General features: G+C 40.4%; 1 protein-coding gene across 1 annotated transcript in view; it reads right to left on the reverse strand.

The window, feature by feature from the left end:
* LOC142921742 (uncharacterized) overlaps positions 1-21,612 on the reverse strand; it is a 178,537-nt gene that overhangs the window by 21,495 nt on the left and 135,430 nt on the right. Inside the window, exon 16 of the mRNA XM_076063063.1 lies at positions 1,343-1,540. Coding sequence (XP_075919178.1) covers positions 1,343-1,540 — 198 coding nt within the window. The remainder of the gene's footprint in view (positions 1-1,342; positions 1,541-21,612) is intronic.

Below are 21,612 nucleotides of genomic sequence, written 5' to 3' on the forward strand. Positions count from 1 at the left end.
ATACACTACACTATACACTGCTACACTACACTACACACTACACTATACACTACACTATACACTACACTATACACTACACCTCACACTATACACTAGTATACACTACACTATACACTACACACTACTATACACTACACTATACACTATTATACACTACACTACTATACACTACATTATACACTGCACTATACACGACACTATACACTACACTATACACTACACTATACACTACACTACTATACACTACACACTACACTACACAATACACTACACTATACACTACACACTACACTACACTATACACTACACTACACACTAAACTACACTATACACTACACTACACACTACACTATACACTACACTATACACTACACTATACACTACACACTACACCATACACTATACACTACACTATTATACACAACACTATACACTACACTATACACTACACTACACACTACTACACACTACACTATACACTACACTACAACATACACTACACTATTATACACTATACATTACACTATACACTACATTATACACTACACTATACACTACACTACACTATATACTACACTATACACTACACTATACACTACACCTCACACTATACACCAGTATACACTACACTATACACTACACTATACACTACTATACACTACACTACTATACACTGCACTATACACTACACTACTATATACTACACTACACACTATACACTACACTATACACTACACTACTATACACTACACTATACACTACACTATACACTACACTACACACTACACTACACACTACACTATACACTACACTACACACTACACTATACACTACACCATACACTATACATTACACTATTATACACTACACTATACACTACTACACACTACACTATACACTACACTACACACTACACTATACACTATACACTACACTATTATACACTATACACTACACACTACACCTCACACTATACACTACTATACACTACACTACTATACACTACACTATACACTACACTATACACTGCACTACTATACACTACACTACTATACACTACACTATACACTACACTATACACTACACTACACACTACACACACCATACACTACACTATACACTACTACACACTACACTACACTATACACTACACTATACACTACACTACACTCACGTAGCCACGGTCACCCTCCGCGTTTCTCCGCGGTGCCTTGGGGAGCGTGGGGGGATCCTCCCTGCACGCATGTGGGTAGTGGGGGGGTTAGTGGGGGGTTAGTGGGGGGGTGGTGGGGGGTAGTAGGGGGGTGGTGGGGGAGTAGTGGGGGGGTAGTGGGGGGGTAGCGGGGGGGGTGGTGGGGGGGGGGGACAGCGGCAGGTCGTCACACAGACGACCCCGCGGGCACCGTCGACGTCCGCTGACGCTGACGGCGGTGGCGGTAGAGCAGCAGCAGCAGCGTGGCCACCAGGGCGAGGGACACGGCGAGGATCGCGGCCGGAGCGGCCCAGCTGGCCCGGCCCGCCGCCGCCGCCGCCGCCTTCTCTGCGTGGCCAAACAACGATCCCCCGCATGGCGTCAGTGTGCCGCCGTAGCACGACGACGACGACCGTCGCGACGGCAACCGCCGCAATGACGACACGCGCCAGGCTAGGTGCGCTTTGAGGCGTTGCGGGTTAAGGGAGTGAGATGAAGGGACAGACGGAGACAAAGAATCACCCGTAAAGGCCCTGGCGGACTGTCGGGGCGGGTGCCGTCTGCATGTAAGTGTCTCAGTGTCTGTATGTAAGTGTCTGTATGTAAGTGTCTCAGTGTCTGTATGTAAGTGTCTGTATGTAAGTGTCTGTATATAAGTGTCTCAGTGTCTGTATGGAAGTGTCTGTATGTAAGTGTCTCAGTGTCTGTATGTAAGTGTCTGTATGTAAGTGTCTGTATGTAAGTATATGTATGTAAGTGTCTCAGTGTCTGTATGTAAGTATATGTATGTAAGTGTCTGTATGTAAGTGTCTTAGTGTCTGTATGTAAGTGTTTGTATGTAATTGTCTGTATGTAAGGGTCTTTATGTAAGAGTCTGTATGTAAGTGTCTGTATGTAAGTGTCTAAGTGTCTGTATGTAAGTGTCTGTATGTAAGAGTCTGTATGTAAGTGTCTGTATGTAAGTGTCTAAGTGTCTGTATGTAAGTGTCTTTATGTAAGAGTCTGTATGTAAGTGTCTGTATGTAAGTGTCTAAGTGTTTGTATGTAAGGGTCTGTATGTAAGTGTCTGTATGTAAGTGTCTGTATGTAAGTGTTTGTATGTAAGTGTCTGTATGTAAGTGTCTCAGTGTCTGTTTGTGTCAGTATGTAAGTGTCTGTATGTAAGTGTCTGTATGTAAGTGTCTGTATTTAAGTGTCTCAGTGTCTGTAAGTAAGTGTCTAAGTAAGTGTCTGTATGTAAGTGTCTCTATGTAAGTGTCTGTATATAAGTGTCTGTATGTAAGTGTCTGTATGTTAAGTGTTTGTATGTAAGTGTCTGTATGTAAATATCTCAGTGTCTGTATGTAAGTGTCTGTATGTAAGTGTCTGTATGTAAGTGTCTCAGTGTCTGTATGTAAGTGTGTGTATGTAAGTGTCTGTATGTGTCTGTATGTAAGTGTCTGTATGTAAGTCTCTGTATGTAGGTGGCTGTATGTAAGTGTCTGTAAGTGTCTGTATGTAAGTATCTGTATGTAAGTGTCTGTGTGTAAGTTTCTGTATGTAAGTGTCTGTTTGTAAGTGTCTGTATGTAAGAGTCTGTATGTAAGTGTCTGTATGTAAGTGTCTGTATGTAAGTGTCTTCGTGTCTGTATGTAAGTGTCTGTATGTAAGTGTCTGTATGTAAGTGTCTCAACGTCTGTATGTGTCTGTATGTAAGTGTCTGTATGTAAGTGTCTCAGTGTCTGTATGTAAGTGTCTGTATGTAAGTGTCTCAGTGTCTGTATGTAAGTGTCTGTATGTAAGTATATGTATGTAAGTGTCTCAGTGTCTGTATGTAAGTGTATGTATGTAAGTGTCTGTATGTAAGTGTCTTAGTGTCTGTATGTAAGTGTTTGTATGTAATTGTCTGTATGTAAGTGTCTTTATGTAAGAGTCTGTATGTAAGTGTCTGTATGTAAGTGTCTAAGTGTCTGTATGTAAGTGTCTTTATGTAAGAGTCTGTATGTAAGTGTCTGTATGTAAGTGTCTAAGTGTCTGTATGTAAGTGTCTTTATGTAAGAGTCTGTATGTAAGTGTCTGTATGTAAGTGTCTGTATGTAAGTGTCTGTATGTAAGTGTCTGTATGTTAAGTGTTTGTATGTAAGTGTCTGTATGTAAGTGTCTTCGTGTCTGTATGTAAGTGTCTGTATGTAAGTGTCTGTATGTAAGTGTCTCAGCGTCTGTATGTGTCTGTATGTAAGTGTCTGTATGTAAGTGTCTGTATGTAAGTCTCAGTGTCTGTATGTCAGTGTGTGTTTGTAAGTGTCTGTATGTAAGTATCTCTATGTAAGTGTCTGTATATAAGTGTCTGTATGTAAGTGTCGGTATGTTAAGTGTTTGTATGTAAGTGTCTGTATGTAAATATCTCAGTGTCTGTATGTAAGTGTCTGTATGTAAGTGTCTGTATGTAAGTGTCTCAGTGTCTGTATGTAAGTGTCTGTATCTAAGTGTCTGTATGTGTCTGTATGTAAGTGTCTGTATGTAAGTGTCTGTATGTAAGTCTCTGTATGTAGGTGGCTGTATTTAAGTGTCTGTAAGTGTCTGTATGTAAGTATCTGTATGTAAGTGTCTGTGTGTAAGTTTCTGTATGTAAGTGTCTGTTTGTAAGTGTCTGTATGTAAGTGTCTGTATGTAAGTGTCAGTATGTAAGTGTCTGTATGTAAGTGTCTTCGTGTCTGTATGTAAGTGTCTGTATGTAAGTGTCTGTATGTAAGTGTCTCAGCGTCTGTATGTGTCTGTATGTAAGTGTCTGTATGTAAGTGTCTATGTAAGTGTCTCAGTGTCTTTATGTAAGTGTCTGTATGTAAGTGTCTCAGTGTCTGTATGTAAGTGTCTATATGTAAGTGTCTCAGTGTCTGTATGTAAGTGTCTGTATGTAAGTGTCTGTATGTAAGTGTCTGTATGTAAGTGTCTCAGTGTCTGTATGGAAGTGTCTGTATGTAAGTGTCTCAGTGTCTGTATGTAAGTGTCTGTATGTAAGTGTCTGTATGTAAGTATATGTATGTAAGTGTCTCAGTGTCTGTATGTAAGTGTATGTATGTAAGTGTCTGTATGTAAGTGTCTTAGTGTCTGTATGTAAGTGTTTGTATGTAATTGTCTGTATGTAAGTGTCTTTATGTAAGAGTCTGTATGTAAGTGTCTGTATGTAAGTGTCTAAGTGTCTGTATGTAAGTGTCTTTATGTAAGAGTCTGTATGTAAGTGTCTGTATGTAAGTGTCTAAGTGTCTGTATGTAAGGGTCTGTATGTAAGTGTCTCTATGTAAGTGTCTGTATGTACGTGTCTCAGTGTCTGTTTGTGTCAGTATGTAAGTGTCTGTATTCATAATAAAGGTTTTTGCGTTAGATCGCGTTTATTTATAAATGTGTCGTAACCCTCCACCACCCGACACGGCCAATCAGCAAAAAAAAGTGTCACGTTGACAAAAGACAAATAATTCACTACTTCAGCCCACCGGTGTGTTGAAGAGTTAATCCACATTTACAGTTTGAGTATGTAAGTGTCTATGTAAGTGTCTGTATGTAAGTGCCTGTATGTAAGTGTTTGTATGTAAGTGTGTGTAAGTGTCTGTATGTAAGTGTCTGTATGTAAGTGTCTGTATGTAAGTGTCTGTATGTAAGTGTCTCAGTGTCTGTATGGAAGTGTCTGTATGTAAGTGTCTCAGTGTCTGTATGTAAGTGTCTGTATGTAAGTGTCTGTATGTAAGTATATGTATGTAAGTGTCTCAGTGTCTGTATGTAAGTGTATGTATGTAAGTGTCTGTATGTAAGTGTCTTAGTGTCTGTATGTAAGTGTTTGTATGTAATTGTCTGTATGTAAGTGTCTTTATGTAAGAGTCTGTATGTAAGTGTCTGTATGTAAGTGTCTAAGTGTCTGTATGTAAGTGTCTTTATGTAAGAGTCTGTATGTAAGTGTCTGTATGTAAGTGTCTAAGTGTCTGTATGTAAGGGTCTGTATGTAAGTGTCTCTATGTAAGTGTCTGTATGTACGTGTCTCAGTGTCTGTTTGTGTCAGTATGTAAGTGTCTGTATTCATAATAAAGGTTTTTGGGTTAGATCGCGTTTATTTATAAATGTGTCGTAACCCTCCACCACCCGACACGGCCAATCAGCAAAAAAAAGTGTCACGTTGACAAAAGACAAATAATTCACTACTTCAGCCCACCGGTGTGTTGAAGAGTTAATCCACATTTACAGTTTGAGTATGTAAGTGTCTATGTAAGTGTCTGTATGTAAGTGCCTGTATGTAAGTGTTTGTATGTAAGTGTGTGTAAGTGTCTGTATGTAAGTGTCTGTATGTAAGTGTCTCAGTATCTGTATGTAAATGTATTTATGTAAGTGTCTGTATGTAAGTGTCTGTATGTCCGGCAAAACAACCCCCTACCTCCTCGCGGTGCCGGACGGGCAACTCTGTCGTGGACAGTGCTGTGGGGGGAGTTCCAATTTTGATTGGCTCCTCCCCTCATGGCATATGTGTCCACCACAGGGGCTAAACGGGGGCTCTGGACGGGTGCGAGGGGCTGGTAACCCCTCCACCTTCAATTAATTACCACAAAACCACGAATTAAAGTGAAATATGTAACAACTAAGCTTGTGCCGGAGGCCCCGGGGGGCCAGGCGTCTATGACGTCTCCTGGCCAAACCCCAATTGGCGGAGCCAGGAGATTGAATACCTACCCTCGGGGCTACTCCAGAAACAACGAAAAGCCACTACGGGTGGCCACGTGGAATGTTCGAACGCTCACTGCAGAGGAGAGGCTGCCACTCCTCTGTCGGGAGCTGGACCGGTACCGCCTGGATCTATGCGGCATTCAGGAGGTCCGGTGGACCGGCTCTGGCTCCTGCCACCATGAGGGGTGGACAGTCCTCTACTCGGGGCAGCAGACTGCCAAACAACAGGGTGTGGGTCTTCTTTTGAACAAAAGAATGAAGGGGGCGTGGGAGCGTGGCGGTGAGGTGTGGGAAGCTGTAAGCCCCAGGCTACTTTGGGCTCGCCTTCCCATCAACCGGAGGCGAGGAATGGTGGTCGTGGTTACTTATGCCCCCAACGAAGATGAACATCCGTGGAGGGATGCAGGCAAAGCCGATGAGTCAGATGCCTTCTATGACCTCCTGTCACAGGTGCTGGCTAAAGTGGCCCCTCGGGATAGAGTCATCATGTTGGGTGACTTCAATGCCCGAGTTGGTCATGATACTGGCACCTGGTCTGGAGTGATTGGAGGGCATGGGCCAGATCAGCTCAATAACAACGGTAGGAGGCTGCTAGATTTTTGTGCAGCCCATGGGCTTGTAATTACCAACACGCTGTTCCGGCATCGGCGCATCCACACAACATCATGGATGCATGCCGGGTCCAAGCAAGAACATCTGCTGGACTACATAGTGACGGACCAGCGAATGCGAGCCCATGTCCTTGACACCAGGACCTACCGTGGAGCTGATCTGCCCTCTGACCATCGACTAGTCATCTGTAAGATGCGCCTGCCATTCTTCCACTCCGGTGGTGGGTGTACACCCAGGACCCCATTCCAACCTAAAGTGGCCTGGTCTCAGTTATCTGATGAAAGTTGCAAGCGAGAATTTCATCATCGCTTGCGGCTGGGATTGGCATCGTCCCCGACTCCTCCTGATGTCGAGGGTAAATGGGCGAGGTTTAGGACTGTGACTCATGCAGCTGCAATGGCTGCTTTGGGTACGCGGTCCAGACCTCCCCAGACACCCTGGATGACAGAGGAGTTGTTCAGGATGGTTGAGAAAAAGCGACAGGCCCACTGTCATCGGCTACAGAATCCCACGTCAGAGAATGAGGAGGCTTACCGCAGCCTTCGCTCGGAGGTTCGGAGAGCCGTGAGGCGCTGCAAGGATGGGTGGTGGTCGCGGGTTGCTGAGGAGATGGAGTCTGCCTCAGTGGCCCGTGATCACAAATCGCTATTTAACTCCATCAAAAAAGTAACCTGCAGCGCCACACCTATTACCATCATTAGGGGAAAAAACGGTGATCCAATTTCCGACCCCCAGGAACAGGTTCGCAGATTTGCTGAGCATTTTTGTGAGGTCCTGGGGGAGGGAAAATCCCACAGCCAGGAAAACATCGTGGCACAAAGTGAGGATGACCCTGCTGAGGCTGCGGTGCCTCAAATATTGGATGAAGTCACCCCCTGTGAGTGGCTGGCTGAGGTGCCATCTGCTGAGGAAGTATTGAAGGCGATCCGGAGTCTGAGACCAGGAAAGGCAGCGGGCAGAGATGATCTCCCAAGCGAAATGCTGAGGGAGGGTGGCGTTTGTGCACAGACTGCCCTATATGACATCATAACAACAGTCTGGACCACTGGACGGGTTCCGCAGGATTGGAAGGATGCCCTGGTGGTCCCCCTTTTTAAGAAGGGGGACCGCACAGACTGTAACAACTACAGGGGCATCTCACTCCTCAGTGTGCCGGGAAAGGTCCTGGCAAGGATTATTCAGCATCGCCTTGCCAGGCACGCTGAGGAGAGGCTTGCGGAGCCCCAATGCGGTTTCAGGAAAGGGCGGTCCTGCACAGATGCCATATTTTCTGTCCGTCTGCTACAGCAGAGGTGTAGGGAATTCCAACAAGACCTACATCTCTGCTTTATTGACCTGGTCAAGGCCTATGATACCATCAGTAGGCCTGGGCTCTGGGTCGTTCTTCGTGCTTTTGGAGTACCTGACCCTCTGCTCACGATCATTAAGGACCTTCATGATGGTGAGCGGGCCCGGGTAAAACTACGTGGCCGGGAGTCAGAGCCATTCCCTGTACACCTTGGGGTGCGACAGGGATGTCCTCTGGCTCCCACATTATTTAACATCTATTTTGACCACGTAGTTCGTGAAGCCTTCAATAGCTGTACCGGGGGAATCTCCATATGGTACAGATATAATGGGAGGCTAATCGATGCCCGGGTGCGGTCAAGGGATGGCTCCCTATTGCTCAACCACGTTATGTATGCTGATGACTTGGTAATAGCTGCTCAGTCAGAGGAGGAGTTGGAGACGCTGCTGCTGAGACTGGAGCGTGCCACTAAGAGGTGGGGCCTTACCATCAGCCCCACCAAAACTAAGCACCTGCCTGGGTATTTTGTACCATCGGACACTCCACCCCCACAACTCCCAATCGGTGATGGGGCAGTTGTGGAGAGAGTGGAGAGTTTCCCATACCTGGGCAGTGTGCTTATGACTGGCTCCAGTTTAACAGCAGAGGTCTCACTCCGAATCAGTCGAGCGGCAATATCTTTTCATCGGTTGCGTAACGCTGTGTGGAAGCTACCTGGTCTGTCGCTCCGCACTAAGCTTCAGGTCTTCTCGGCCACGGTCATTCCCTCCCTTCTCTACGCTTGCGAAACGTGGACCCCCCTAATGGAACATCTTCGCCGGTTAGAAACATTTAGGCTGACCTGCCTACGATCCATCCTGGGTTTAACCAGACTGGATTGTGTGAGGAGCTCACAAATCCTTGAAAGATCTGGGCAGGGTCCCATCGGTGAGCTCCTCCGGCAGGCAAGGCTGCGATGGCTGGGTCATGTAGCCCGCATGCCCAGCCACCGCATGCCGAAACAGCTTTTGTTTGGCCGGATTGAGGGGGCTAAGCGGGCGCGGCACGGGCTAGAGAAGAGATGGAGTGATGTGGTACAGGAGGACGTGGAGCTGAGTGGACTTGCCGATGACTGGTACCAGCGGTGTCAAGATCGGCCTCTGTGGAGGAGGCTCGTGAAGGATGCTACTGGGCAGTTGGAGGCAGTCGCCCTCCAACAACAACGGAGGGCGGAGGAGCGACGCTCACAACAGCGAGCGGAGCGCCGGGTGGCTAAAGCACAGCAGGTTGGCACAGTAGGGGGCACAGGTGGTGCATCAGCCAGTCATCTCAGTCAGTCGACCCGTGGCACCTGGGTCTGCCCCGTGACCTCCTGCCAGCGGGCGTTCGACACTTCACGTGGCCTCAGGGTGCACATAGCCTGGCACAAGCGTCGTGGTGACGTCACCGCCACTTAGTGGCGAATGGCGGTTGTTGTTGTTGTATGTAAGTGTCTGTATGTAAGTCTCAGTGTCTGTATGTCAGTGTGTGTTTGTAAGTGTCTGTATGTAAGTATCTCTATGTAAGTGTCTGTATATAAGTGTCTGTATGTAAGTGTCGGTATGTTAAGTGTTTGTATGTAAGTGTCTGTATGTAAATATCTCAGTGTCTGTATGTAAGTGTCTGTATGTAAGTGTCTGTATGTAAGTGTCTCAGTGTCTGTATGTAAGTGTCTGTATCTAAGTGTCTGTATGTGTCTGTATGTAAGTGTCTGTATGTAAGTGTCTGTATGTAAGTCTCTGTATGTAGGTGGCTGTATTTAAGTGTCTGTAAGTGTCTGTATGTAAGTATCTGTATGTAAGTGTCTGTGTGTAAGTTTCTGTATGTAAGTGTCTGTTTGTAAGTGTCTGTATGTAAGTGTCTGTATGTAAGTGTCAGTATGTAAGTGTCTGTATGTAAGTGTCTTCGTGTCTGTATGTAAGTGTCTGTATGTAAGTGTCTGTATGTAAGTGTCTCAGCGTCTGTATGTGTCTGTATGTAAGTGTCTGTATGTAAGTGTCTCAGTGTCTGTATGTAAGTGTCTGTATGTAAGCGTCTGTATGTAAGTGTCTATGTAAGTGTCTCAGTGTCTTTATGTAAGTGTCTGTATGTAAGTGTCTCAGTGTCTGTATGTAAGTGTCTATATGTAAGTGTCTCAGTGTCTGTATGTAAGTGTCTGTATGTAAGTGTCTGTATGTAAGTGTCTGTATGTAAGTGTCTCAGTGTCTGTATGGAAGTGTCTGTATGTAAGTGTCTCAGTGTCTGTATGTAAGTGTCTGTATGTAAGTGTCTGTATGTAAGTATATGTATGTAAGTGTCTCAGTGTCTGTATGTAAGTGTATGTATGTAAGTGTCTGTATGTAAGTGTGTTAGTGTCTGTATGTAAGTGTTTGTATGTAATTGTCTGTATGTAAGTGTCTTTATGTAAGAGTCTGTATGTAAGTGTCTGTATGTAAGTGTCTAAGTGTCTGTATGTAAGTGTCTTTATGTAAGAGTCTGTATGTAAGTGTCTGTATGTAAGTGTCTAAGTGTCTGTATGTAAGTGTCTGTATGTAAGTGTCTTTATGTAAGAGTCTGTATGTAAGTGTCTGTATGTACGTGTCTCAGTGTCTGTTTGTGTCAGTATGTAAGTGTCTGTATTCATAATAAAGGTTTTTGGGTTAGATCGCGTTTATTTATAAATGTGTCGTAACCCTCCACCACCCGACACGGCCAATCAGCAAAAAAAAGTGTCACGTTGACAAAAGACAAATAATTCACTACTTCAGCCCACCGGTGTGTTGAAGAGTTAATCCACATTTACAGTTAGAGTATGTAAGTGTCTATGTAAGTGTCTGTATGTAAGTGCCTGTATGTAAGTGTTTGTATGTAAGTGTGTGTAAGTGTCTGTATGTAAGTGTCTGTATGTAAGTGTCTCAGTATCTGTATGTAAATGTCTTTATGTAAGTGTCTGTATGTAAGTGTCTGTATGTAAGTGTCTGTATGTAAGTCTCAGTGTCTGTATGTCAGTGTGTGTTTGTAAGTGTCTGTATGTAAGTGTCTGTATGTAAGTGTTTGTATTTAAGTGTCTCAGTGTCTGTAAGTAAGTGTCTAAGTAAGTGTCTGTATGTAAGTGTTTCTATGTAAGTGTCTGTATATAAGTGTCTGTATGTAAGTGTCTGTATGTCAAGTGTTTGTATGTAAGTGTCTGTATGTAAATATCTCAGTGTCTGTATGTAAGTGTCTGTATGTAAGTGTCTGTATGTGAGTGTCTCAGTGTCTGTATGTAAGTGTCTGTATCTAAGTGTCTGTATGTAAGTGTCTGTATGTAAGTGTCTGTATGTAAGTCTCTGTATGTAGGTGGCTGTATTTAAGTGTCTGTAAGTGTCTGTATGTAAGTATCTGTATGTAAGTGTCTGTGTGTAAGTTTCTGTATGTAAGTGTCTGTTTGTAAGTGTCTGTATGTAAGTGTCTGTATGTAAGTGTCAGTATGTAAGTGTCTGTATGTAAGTGTCTTCGTGTCTGTATGTAAGTGTCTGTATGTAAGTGTCTGTATGTAAGTGTCTCAGCGTCTGTATGTGTCTGTATGTAAGTGTCTGTATGTAAGTGTCTCAGTGTCTGTATGTAAGTGTCTGTATGTAAGCATCTGTATGTAAGTGTCTATGTAAGTGTCTCAGTGTCTTTATGTAAGTGTCTGTATGTAAGTGTCTCAGTGTCTGTATGTAAGTGTCTCAGTGTCTGTATGTAAGTGTCTGTATGTAAGTGTCTCAGTGTCTGTATGTAAGTGTCTGTATGTAAGTGTCTGTATGTAAGTGTCTGTATGTAAGTGTCTCAGTGTCTGTATGGAAGTGTCTGTATGTAAGTGTCTCAGTGTCTGTATGTAAGTGTCTGTATGTAAGTGTCTGTATGTAAGTATATGTATGTAAGTGTCTCGGTATCTGTATGTAAGTGTATGTAAGCGTCTGTATGTAAGTGTCTATGTAGGTGTCTCAGTGTCTGTATGTAAGTGTCTGTATGTAAGTGTCTGTATGTAAGTGTCTTAGTGTCTGTATGTAAGTGTCTGTATGTAATTATCTGTATGTAAGTGTCTTTATGTAAGAGTCTGTATGTAAGTGTCTGTATGTAAGTGTCTAAGTGTCTGTATGTAAGTGTCTTTATGTAAGAGTCTGTATGTAAGTGTCTGTATGTAAGTGTCTAAGTGTCTGTATGTAAGGGTCTGTATGTAAGTGTCTCTATGTAAGTGTCTGTATGTAAGTGTCTGTATGTACGTGTTTGTATGTAAGTGTCTGTATGTAAGTGTCTGTATGTAAGTGTCTCAGTATCTGTATGTAAGTGTCTGTATGTAAGTGTCTGTATGTAAGTGTCTGTATGTACGTGTTTGTATGTAAGTGTCTGTATGTAAGTGTCTGTATGTAAGTGTCTCAGTATCTGTATGTAAGTGTCTGTATGTAAGTGTCTGTATGTAAGTGTCTGTATGTAAGTGTCTGTATGTAAGTCTCAGTGTCTGTATGTCAGTGTGTGTTTGTAAGTGTCTGTATGTAAGTGTCTGTATGTAAGTGTTTGTATTTAAGTGTCTCAGTGTCTGTAAGTAAATGTCTAAGTAAGTGTCTGTATGTAAGTGTCTGTATGTAAGTGTCTGTATGTTAAGTGTTTGTAAGTAAGTGTCTGTATGTGAATATCTCAGTGTCTGTATGTAAGTGTCTTTATGTAAGAGTCTGTATGTAAGTGTCTGTATGTAAGTGTCTAAGTGTCTGTATGTAAGTGTCTGTATGTAAGTGTCTGTATGTAAGTGTCTGTATGTAAGTGTCTGTATGTTAAGTGTTTGTATGTAAGTGTCTGTATGTAAGTGTCTAAGTGTCTGTATGTAAGTGTCTTTATGTAAGAGTCTGTATGTAAGTGTCTGTATGTAAGTGTCTAAGTGTCTGTATGTAAGTGTCTGTATGTAAGTGTCTGTATGTAAGTGTCTGTATGTTAAGTGTCTGTATGTAAGTGTCTGTATGTAAGTATCTCAGTGTCTGTATGTAAGTTTCTGTATGTAAGTGTCTGTATGTAAGTGTCTCAGTGTCTGTATGTAAGTGTCTGTATGTAAGTGTCTGTATGTAAGTATCTGTATGTAAATGTCTGTGTGTAAGTGTCTGTATGTAAGTGTCTTAGGGTCTGTGTGTAAGTGTCTGTATGTAAGTGTCTGTATGTCTGTATGTAAGTGTCTGTATGTAAGTGTCTGTATGTAAGTGTCTGTAAGTGTCTGTATGTAAGTATCTGTATGTAAGTGTCTGTATGTAAGTTTCTGTATGTAAGTGTCTCTATGTAAGTATCTGTATGTAAGTGTCTTTATGTCAGTGTCACAGTGTCAGTATGTAAGTGTCTGTATGTAAGTGTCTGTATGTAAGTGTCTGTATGTAAGTGTCTGTATGTAAGTGTCTCAGTGTCTGTTTGTGTCAGTATGTAAGTGTCTGTATGTAAGTGTCTATGTAAGTGTCTGTATGTAAGTGCCTGTATGTAAGTGTCTGTATGTAAGTGTGTGTATGTAAGTGTCTGTATGTAAGTGTCTGTATGTAAGTGTCTCAGTATCTGTATGTAAATGTCTTTATGTAAGTGTCTGTATGTAAGTGTCTGTATGTAAGTGTCTGTATGTAAGTGTCAGTATGTAAGTGTCTGTATGTAAGTGTCTTTGTGTCTGTATGTAAGTGTCTGTATGTAAGTGTCTGTATGTAAGTGTCTCAGCGTCTGTATGTGTCTGTATGTAAGTGTCTGTATGTAAGTGTCTCAGTGTCTGTATGTAAGTGTCTGTATGTAAGCATCTGTATGTAAGTGTCTATGTAAGTGTCTCAGTGTCTTTATGTAAGTGTCTGTATGTAAGTGTCTCAGTGTCTGTATGTAAGTGTCTCAGTGTCTGTATGTAAGTGTCTGTATGTAAGTGTCTCAGTGTCTGTATGTAAGTGTCTGTATGTAAGTGTCTGTATGTAAGTGTCTGTATGTAAGTGTCTCAGTGTCTGTATGGAAGTGTCTGTATGTAAGTGTCTCAGTGTCTGTATGTAAGTGTCTGTATGTAAGTGTCTGTATGTAAGTATATGTATGTAAGTGTCTCGGTATCTGTATGTAAGTGTATGTAAGCGTCTGTATGTAAGTGTCTATGTAGGTGTCTCAGTGTCTGTATGTAAGTGTCTGTATGTAAGTGTCTGTATGTAAGTGTCTTAGTGTCTGTATGTAAGTGTCTGTATGTAATTATCTGTATGTAAGTGTCTTTATGTAAGAGTCTGTATGTAAGTGTCTGTATGTAAGTGTCTAAGTGTCTGTATGTAAGTGTCTTTATGTAAGAGTCTGTATGTAAGTGTCTGTATGTAAGTGTCTAAGTGTCTGTATGTAAGGGTCTGTATGTAAGTGTCTCTATGTAAGTGTCTGTATGTAAGTGTCTGTATGTACGTGTTTGTATGTAAGTGTCTGTATGTAAGTGTCTGTATGTAAGTGTCTCAGTATCTGTATGTAAGTGTCTGTATGTAAGTGTCTGTATGTAAGTGTCTGTATGTACGTGTTTGTATGTAAGTGTCTGTATGTAAGTGTCTGTATGTAAGTGTCTCAGTATCTGTATGTAAGTGTCTGTATGTAAGTGTCTGTATGTAAGTGTCTGTATGTAAGTGTCTGTATGTAAGTCTCAGTGTCTGTATGTCAGTGTGTGTTTGTAAGTGTCTGTATGTAAGTGTCTGTATGTAAGTGTTTGTATTTAAGTGTCTCAGTGTCTGTAAGTAAATGTCTAAGTAAGTGTCTGTATGTAAGTGTCTGTATGTAAGTGTCTGTATGTTAAGTGTTTGTATGTAAGTGTCTGTATGTGAATATCTCAGTGTCTGTATGTAAGTGTCTTTATGTAAGAGTCTGTATGTAAGTGTCTGTATGTAAGTGTCTAAGTGTCTGTATGTAAGTGTCTGTATGTAAGTGTCTGTATGTAAGTGTCTGTATGTAAGTGTCTGTATGTTAAGTGTTTGTATGTAAGTGTCTGTATGTAAGTGTCTAAGTGTCTGTATGTAAGTGTCTTTATGTAAGAGTCTGTATGTAAGTGTCTGTATGTAAGTGTCTAAGTGTCTGTATGTAAGTGTCTGTATGTAAGTGTCTGTATGTAAGTGTCTGTATGTTAAGTGTCTGTATGTAAGTGTCTGTATGTAAGTATCTCAGTGTCTGTATGTAAGTTTCTGTATGTAAGTGTCTGTATGTAAGTGTCTCAGTGTCTGTATGTAAGTGTCTGTATGTAAGTGTCTGTATGTAAGTATCTGTATGTAAATGTCTGTGTGTAAGTGTCTGTATGTAAGTGTCTTAGGGTCTGTGTGTAAGTGTCTGTATGTAAGTGTCTGTATGTCTGTATGTAAGTGTCTGTATGTAAGTGTCTGTATGTAAGTGTCTGTAAGTGTCTGTATGTAAGTATCTGTATGTAAGTGTCTGTATGTAAGTTTCTGTATGTAAGTGTCTCTATGTAAGTATCTGTATGTAAGTGTCTTTATGTCAGTGTCACAGTGTCAGTATGTAAGTGTCTGTATGTAAGTGTCTGTATGTAAGTGTCTGTATGTAAGTGTCTGTATGTAAGTGTCTCAGTGTCTGTTTGTGTCAGTATGTAAGTGTCTGTATGTAAGTGTCTGTATGTAAGTGCCTGTATGTAAGTGTCTGTATGTAAGTGTGTGTATGTAAGTGTCTGTATGTAAGTGTCTGTATGTAAGTGTCTCAGTATCTGTATGTAAATGTCTTTATGTAAGTGTCTGTATGTAAGTGTCTGTATGTAAGTGTCTGTATGTAAGTCTCAGTGTCTGTATGTCAGTGTGTTTGTAAGTGTCTGTATGTAAGTGTCTGTATGTAAGTGTTTGTATTTAAGTGTCTCAGTGTCTCTAAGTAAATGTCTAAGTGTCTGTATGTAAGTGTCTGTATGTAAGTGTCTGTATGTAAGTGTCTCAGTGTCTGTATGTAAGTGCCTGTATGTAAGTGTCTGTATGTAAGTGTCTCAGCGTCTGTATGTAAGTGTCTGTATGTAAGTGTCTCAGCGTCTGTATGTAAGTGTCTGTGTGTAAGTGTCTGTATGTAAGTGTCTTAGGGTCTGTATGTAAATGTCTGTATACAAGTGTCTGTATGTGTCTGTATGTAAGTGTCTGTATGTAAGTGTCTCAGTATCTGTATGTAAGTGTCTGTATGTAAGTGTCTGTATGTAAGTGTCTGTATGTAAGTGTCTGTATGTAAGTCTCAGTGTCTGTATGTCAGTGTGTGTTTGTAAGTGTCTGTATGTAAGTGTCTGTATGTAAGTGTTTGTATTTAAGTGTCTCAGTGTCTGTAAGTAAATGTCTAAGTAAGTGTCTGTATGTAAGTGTCTGTATGTAAGTGTCTGTATGTTAAGTGTTTGTATGTAAGTGTCTGTATGTGAATATCTCAGTGTCTGTATGTAAGTGTCTTTATGTAAGAGTCTGTATGTAAGTGTCTGTATGTAAGTGTCTAAGTGTCTGTATGTAAGTGTCTGTATGTAAGTGTCTGTATGTAAGTGTCTGTATGTAAGTGTCTGTATGTTAAGTGTTTGTATGTAAGTGTCTGTATGTAAGTGTCTAAGTGTCTGTATGTAAGTGTCTTTATGTAAGAGTCTGTATGTAAGTGTCTGTATGTAAGTGTCTAAGTGTCTGTATGTAAGTGTCTGTATGTAAGTGTCTGTATGTAAGTGTCTGTATGTTAAGTGTCTGTATGTAAGTGTCTGTATGTAAGTATCTCAGTGTCTGTATGTAAGTTTCTGTATGTAAGTGTCTGTATGTAAGTGTCTCAGTGTCTGTATGTAAGTGTCTGTATGTAAGTGTCTGTATGTAAGTATCTGTATGTAAATGTCTGTGTGTAAGTGTCTGTATGTAAGTGTCTTAGGGTCTGTGTGTAAGTGTCTGTATGTAAGTGTCTGTATGTCTGTATGTAAGTGTCTGTATGTAAGTGTCTGTATGTAAGTGTCTGTAAGTGTCTGTATGTAAGTATCTGTATGTAAGTGTCTGTATGTAAGTTTCTGTATGTAAGTGTCTCTATGTAAGTATCTGTATGTAAGTGTCTTTATGTCAGTGTCACAGTGTCAGTATGTAAGTGTCTGTATGTAAGTGTCTGTATGTAAGTGTCTGTATGTAAGTGTCTGTATGTAAGTGTCTCAGTGTCTGTTTGTGTCAGTATGTAAGTGTCTGTATGTAAGTGTCTGTATGTAAGTGCCTGTATGTAAGTGTCTGTATGTAAGTGTGTGTATGTAAGTGTCTGTATGTAAGTGTCTGTATGTAAGTGTCTCAGTATCTGTATGTAAATGTCTTTATGTAAGTGTCTGTATGTAAGTGTCTGTATGTAAGTGTCTGTATGTAAGTCTCAGTGTCTGTATGTCAGTGTGTTTGTAAGTGTCTGTATGTAAGTGTCTGTATGTAAGTGTTTGTATTTAAGTGTCTCAGTGTCTCTAAGTAAATGTCTAAGTGTCTGTATGTAAGTGTCTGTATGTAAGTGTCTGTATGTAAGTGTCTCAGTGTCTGTATGTAAGTGCCTGTATGTAAGTGTCTGTATGTAAGTGTCTCAGCGTCTGTATGTAAGTGTCTGTATGTAAGTGTCTCAGCGTCTGTATGTAAGTGTCTGTGTGTAAGTGTCTGTATGTAAGTGTCTTAGGGTCTGTATGTAAATGTCTGTATACAAGTGTCTGTATGTGTCTGTATGTAAGTGTCTGTATGTAAGTGTCTGTATGTAAGTGTCTGTAAGTGTCTGTATGTAAGTATCTGTATGTAAGTGTCTGTATGTAAGTTTCTGTATGTAAGTGTCTCTATGTAAGTATCTATATGTAAGTGTCTGTATGTAAGTGTCTGTATGTAAGTGTCTGTATGTAAGTGTCTCAGTATCTATGTAAGTGTCTTTATGTAAATGTCTTTATGTAAGTTTCTGTATGTAAGTGTCTGTATGTAAGTGTCTGTATGTAAGTCTCAGTGTCTGTATGTCAGTGTGTGTTTGTAAGTGTCTGTATGTAAGTGTGTGTATGGAAGTGTTTGTATTTAAGTGTCTCAGTGTCTGTAAGTAAATGTCTAAGTAAGTGTCTGTATATAAGTGTCTGTATGTAAGTGTCTGTATGTTAAGTGTTTGTATGTAAGTGTCTGTATGTGAATATCTCAGTGTCTGTATGTAAGTGTCTGTATGTAAGTGTCTGTATGTAAGTGTCTCAGTGTCTGTATGTAAGTGTCTGTATGTAAGTGTCTGTATGTAAGTGTCTGTATGTAAGTGTCCGTATGTTAATTGTCTGTATGTAAGTGTCTGTATGTAAGTATCTCAGTGTCTCTATGTAAGTTTCTGTATGTAAGTGTCTGTATGTAAGTGTCTCAGTGTCTGTATGTAAGTGTCTGTATGCAAGTATCTGTATGTAAATGTCTGTGTGTAAGTGTCTGTATGTAAGTGTCTGTATGTAAGTGTCTGTATGTAAGTGTCTTCGTGTCTGTATGTAAGTGTCTGTATGTAAGTGTCTGTATGTAAGTGTCTCAGCGTCTGTATGTGTCTGTATGTAAGTGTCTGTATGTAAGTGTCTCAGTGTCTGTATGTAAGTGTCTGTATGTAAGTGTCTCAGTGTCTGTATGTAAGTGTCTGTATGTAAGTATATGTATGTAAGTGTCTCAGTGTCTGTATGTAAGTGTATGTATGTAAGTGTCTGTATGTAAGTGTCTTAGTGTCTGTATGTAAGTGTTTGTATGTAATTGTCTGTATGTAAGTGTCTTTATGTAAGAGTCTGTATGTAAGTGTCTGTATGTAAGTGTCTAAGTGTCTGTATGTAAGTGTCTTTATGTAAGAGTCTGTATGTAAGTGTCTGTATGTAAGTGTCTAAGTGTCTGTATGTAAGTGTCTTTATGTAAGAGTCTGTATGTAAGTGTCTGTATGTAAGTGTCTAAGTGTTTGTATGTAAGGGTCTGTATGTAAGTGTCTGTATGTAAGTGTCTGTATGTAAGTGTCTGTATGTAAGTGTTTGTATGTAAGTTTCTGTATGTAAGTGTCTCAGTGTCTGTTTGTGTCAGTATGTAAGTGTCTGTATGTAAGTGTCTATGTAAGTGCGTGTATGTAAGTGTCTGTATGTAAGTGTGTGTATAAAAGTGTCTGTATGTAAGTGTCTGTATGTAAGTGTCTCAGTATCTGTATGTAAATGTCTTTATGTAAGTGTCTGTATGTAAATGTCTGTATGTAAGTGTCTGTATGTAAGTCTCAGTGTCTGTATGTCAGTGTGTGTTTGTAAGTGTCTGTATGTAAGTGTCTGTATGTAAGTGTCTGTATTTAAGTGTCTCAGTGTCTGTAAGTAAGTGTCTAAGTAAGTGTCTGTATGTAAGTGTCTCTATGTAAGTGTCTGTATATAAGTGTCTGTATGTAAGTGTCGGTATGTTAAGTGTTTGTATGTAAGTGTCTGTATGTAAATATCTCAGTGTCTGTATGTAAGTGTGTGTATGTAAGTGTCTGTATGTGTCTGTATGTAAGTCTCTGTATGTAGGTGGCTGTATGTAAGTGTCTGTAAGTGTCTGTATGTAAGTGTCTGTGTGTAAGTTTCTGTGTGTAAGTGTCTGTTTGTAAGTGTCTGTATGTAAGTGTCTGTATGTAAGTGTCTGTATGTAAGTGTCTGTATGTAAGTGTCTTCGTGTCTGTATGTAAGTGTCTGTATGTAAGTGTCTGTATGTAAGTGTCTCAGCGTCTGTATGTGTCTGTATGTAAGTGTCTATATGTAAGTGTCTCAGTGTCTGTATGTAAGTGTCTCAGTGTCTGTATGTAAGTGTCTGTATGTAAGTGTCTCAGTGTCTGTATGTAAGTGTCTGTATGTAAGTGTCTGTATGTAAGTGTCTGTATGTAAGTGTCTCAGTGTCTGTATGGAAGTGTCTGTATGTAAGTGTCTCAGTGTCTGTATGTAAGTGTCTGTATGTAAGTGTCTGTGTGTAAGTGTATGTATGTAAGTGTCTCAGTGTCTGTATGTAAGTGTATGTAAGCGTCTGTATGTAAGTGTCTATGTAAGTGTCTGAGTGTCTGTATGTAAGTGTCTGTATGTAAGTGTCTGTATGTAAGTGTCTTAGTGTCTGTATGTAAGTGTCTGTATGTAATTGTCTGTATGTAAGTGTCTTTATGTAAGAGTCTGTATGTAAGTGTCTGTATGTAAGTGTCTAAGTGTCTGTATGTAAGTGTCTTTATGTAAGAGCCTGTATGTAAGTGTCTGTATGTAAGTGTCTAAGTGTTTGTATGTAAGGGTCTGTATGTAAGTGTCTGTATGTAAGTGTCTGTATGTAAGTGTCTGTATGTAAGTGTTTGTATGTAAGTGTCTGTATGTAAGTGTCTCAGTGTCTGTTTGTGTCGGTATGTAAGTGTCTGTATGTAAGTGTCTGTATGTAAGTGTCTGTATTTAAGTGTCTCAGTGTCTGTTTGTGTCGGTATGTAAGTGTCTGTATGTAAGTGTCAGTATGTAAGTGTCTGTATGTAAGTGTCTTCGTGTCTGTATGTAAGTGTCTGTATGTAAGTGTCTGTATGTAAGTGTCTCAGCGTCTGTATGTGTCTGTATGTAAGTGTCTGTATGTAAGTGTCTCAGTGTCTGTATGTAAGTGTCTGTATGTAAGCGTCTGTATGTAAGTGTCTATGTAAGTGTCTCAGTGTCTTTATGTAAGTGTCTGTATGTAAGTGTCTCAGTGTCTGTATGTAAGTGTCTATATGTAAGTGTCTCAGTGTCTGTATGTAAGTGTCTGTATGTAAGTGTCTGTATGTAAGTGTCTGTATGTAAGTGTCTCAGTGTCTGTATGGAAGTGTCTGTATGTAAGTGTCTCAGTGTCTGTATGTAAGTGTCTGTATGTAAGTGTCTGTATGTAAGTATATGTATGTAAGTGTCTCAGTGTCTGTATGTAAGTGTATGTATGTAAGTGTCTGTATGTAAGTGTGTTAGTGTCTGTATGTAAGTGTTTGTATGTAATTGTCTGTATGTAAGTGTCTTTATGTAAGAGTCTGTATGTAAGTGTCTGTATGTAAGTGTCTAAGTGTCTGTATGTAAGTGTCTTTATGTAAGAGTCTGTATGTAAGTGTCTGTATGTAAGTGTCTAAGTGTCTGTATGTAAGTGTCTGTATGTAAGTGTCTTTATGTAAGAGTCTGTATGTAAGTGTCTGTATGTACGTGTCTCAGTGTCTGTTTGTGTCAGTATGTAAGTGTCTGTATTCATAATAAAGGTTTTTGGGTTAGATCGCGTTTATTTATAAATGTGTCGTAACCCTCCACCACCCGACACGGCCAATCAGCAAAAAAAAGTGTCACGTTGACAAAAGACAAATAATTCACTACTTCAGCCCACCGGTGTGTTGAAGAGTTAATCCACATTTACAGTTTGAGTATGTAAGTGTCTATGTAAGTGTCTGTATGTAAGTGCCTGTATGTAAGTGTTTGTATGTAAGTGTGTGTAAGTGTCTGTATGTAAGTGTCTGTATGTAAGTGTCTCAGTATCTGTATGTAAATGTCTTTATGTAAGTGTCTGTATGTAAGTGTCTGTATGTAAGTGTCTGTATGTAAGTCTCAGTGTCTGTATGTCAGTGTGTGTTTGTAAGTGTCTGTATGTAAGTGTCTGTATGTAAGTGTTTGTATTTAAGTGTCTCAGTGTCTGTAAGTAAGTGTCTAAGTAAGTGTCTGTATGTAAGTGTTTCTATGTAAGTGTCTGTATATAAGTGTCTGTATGTAAGTGTCTGTATGTCAAGTGTTTGTATGTAAGTGTCTGTATGTAAATATCTCAGTGTCTGTATGTAAGTGTCTGTATGTAAGTGTCTGTATGTGAGTGTCTCAGTGTCTGTATGTAAGTGTCTGTATCTAAGTGTCTGTATGTGTCTGTATGTAAGTGTCTGTATGTAAGTG

Source organism: Petromyzon marinus, unplaced genomic scaffold (genome assembly GCF_048934315.1).
Source record: "Petromyzon marinus isolate PM22_M1 ecotype Great Lakes invasive population unplaced genomic scaffold, UKy_Petmar_22M1.pri1.0 PM_G_Scaffold_88, whole genome shotgun sequence".
Taxonomy (NCBI): Eukaryota; Metazoa; Chordata; class Hyperoartia; order Petromyzontiformes; family Petromyzontidae; genus Petromyzon; species Petromyzon marinus.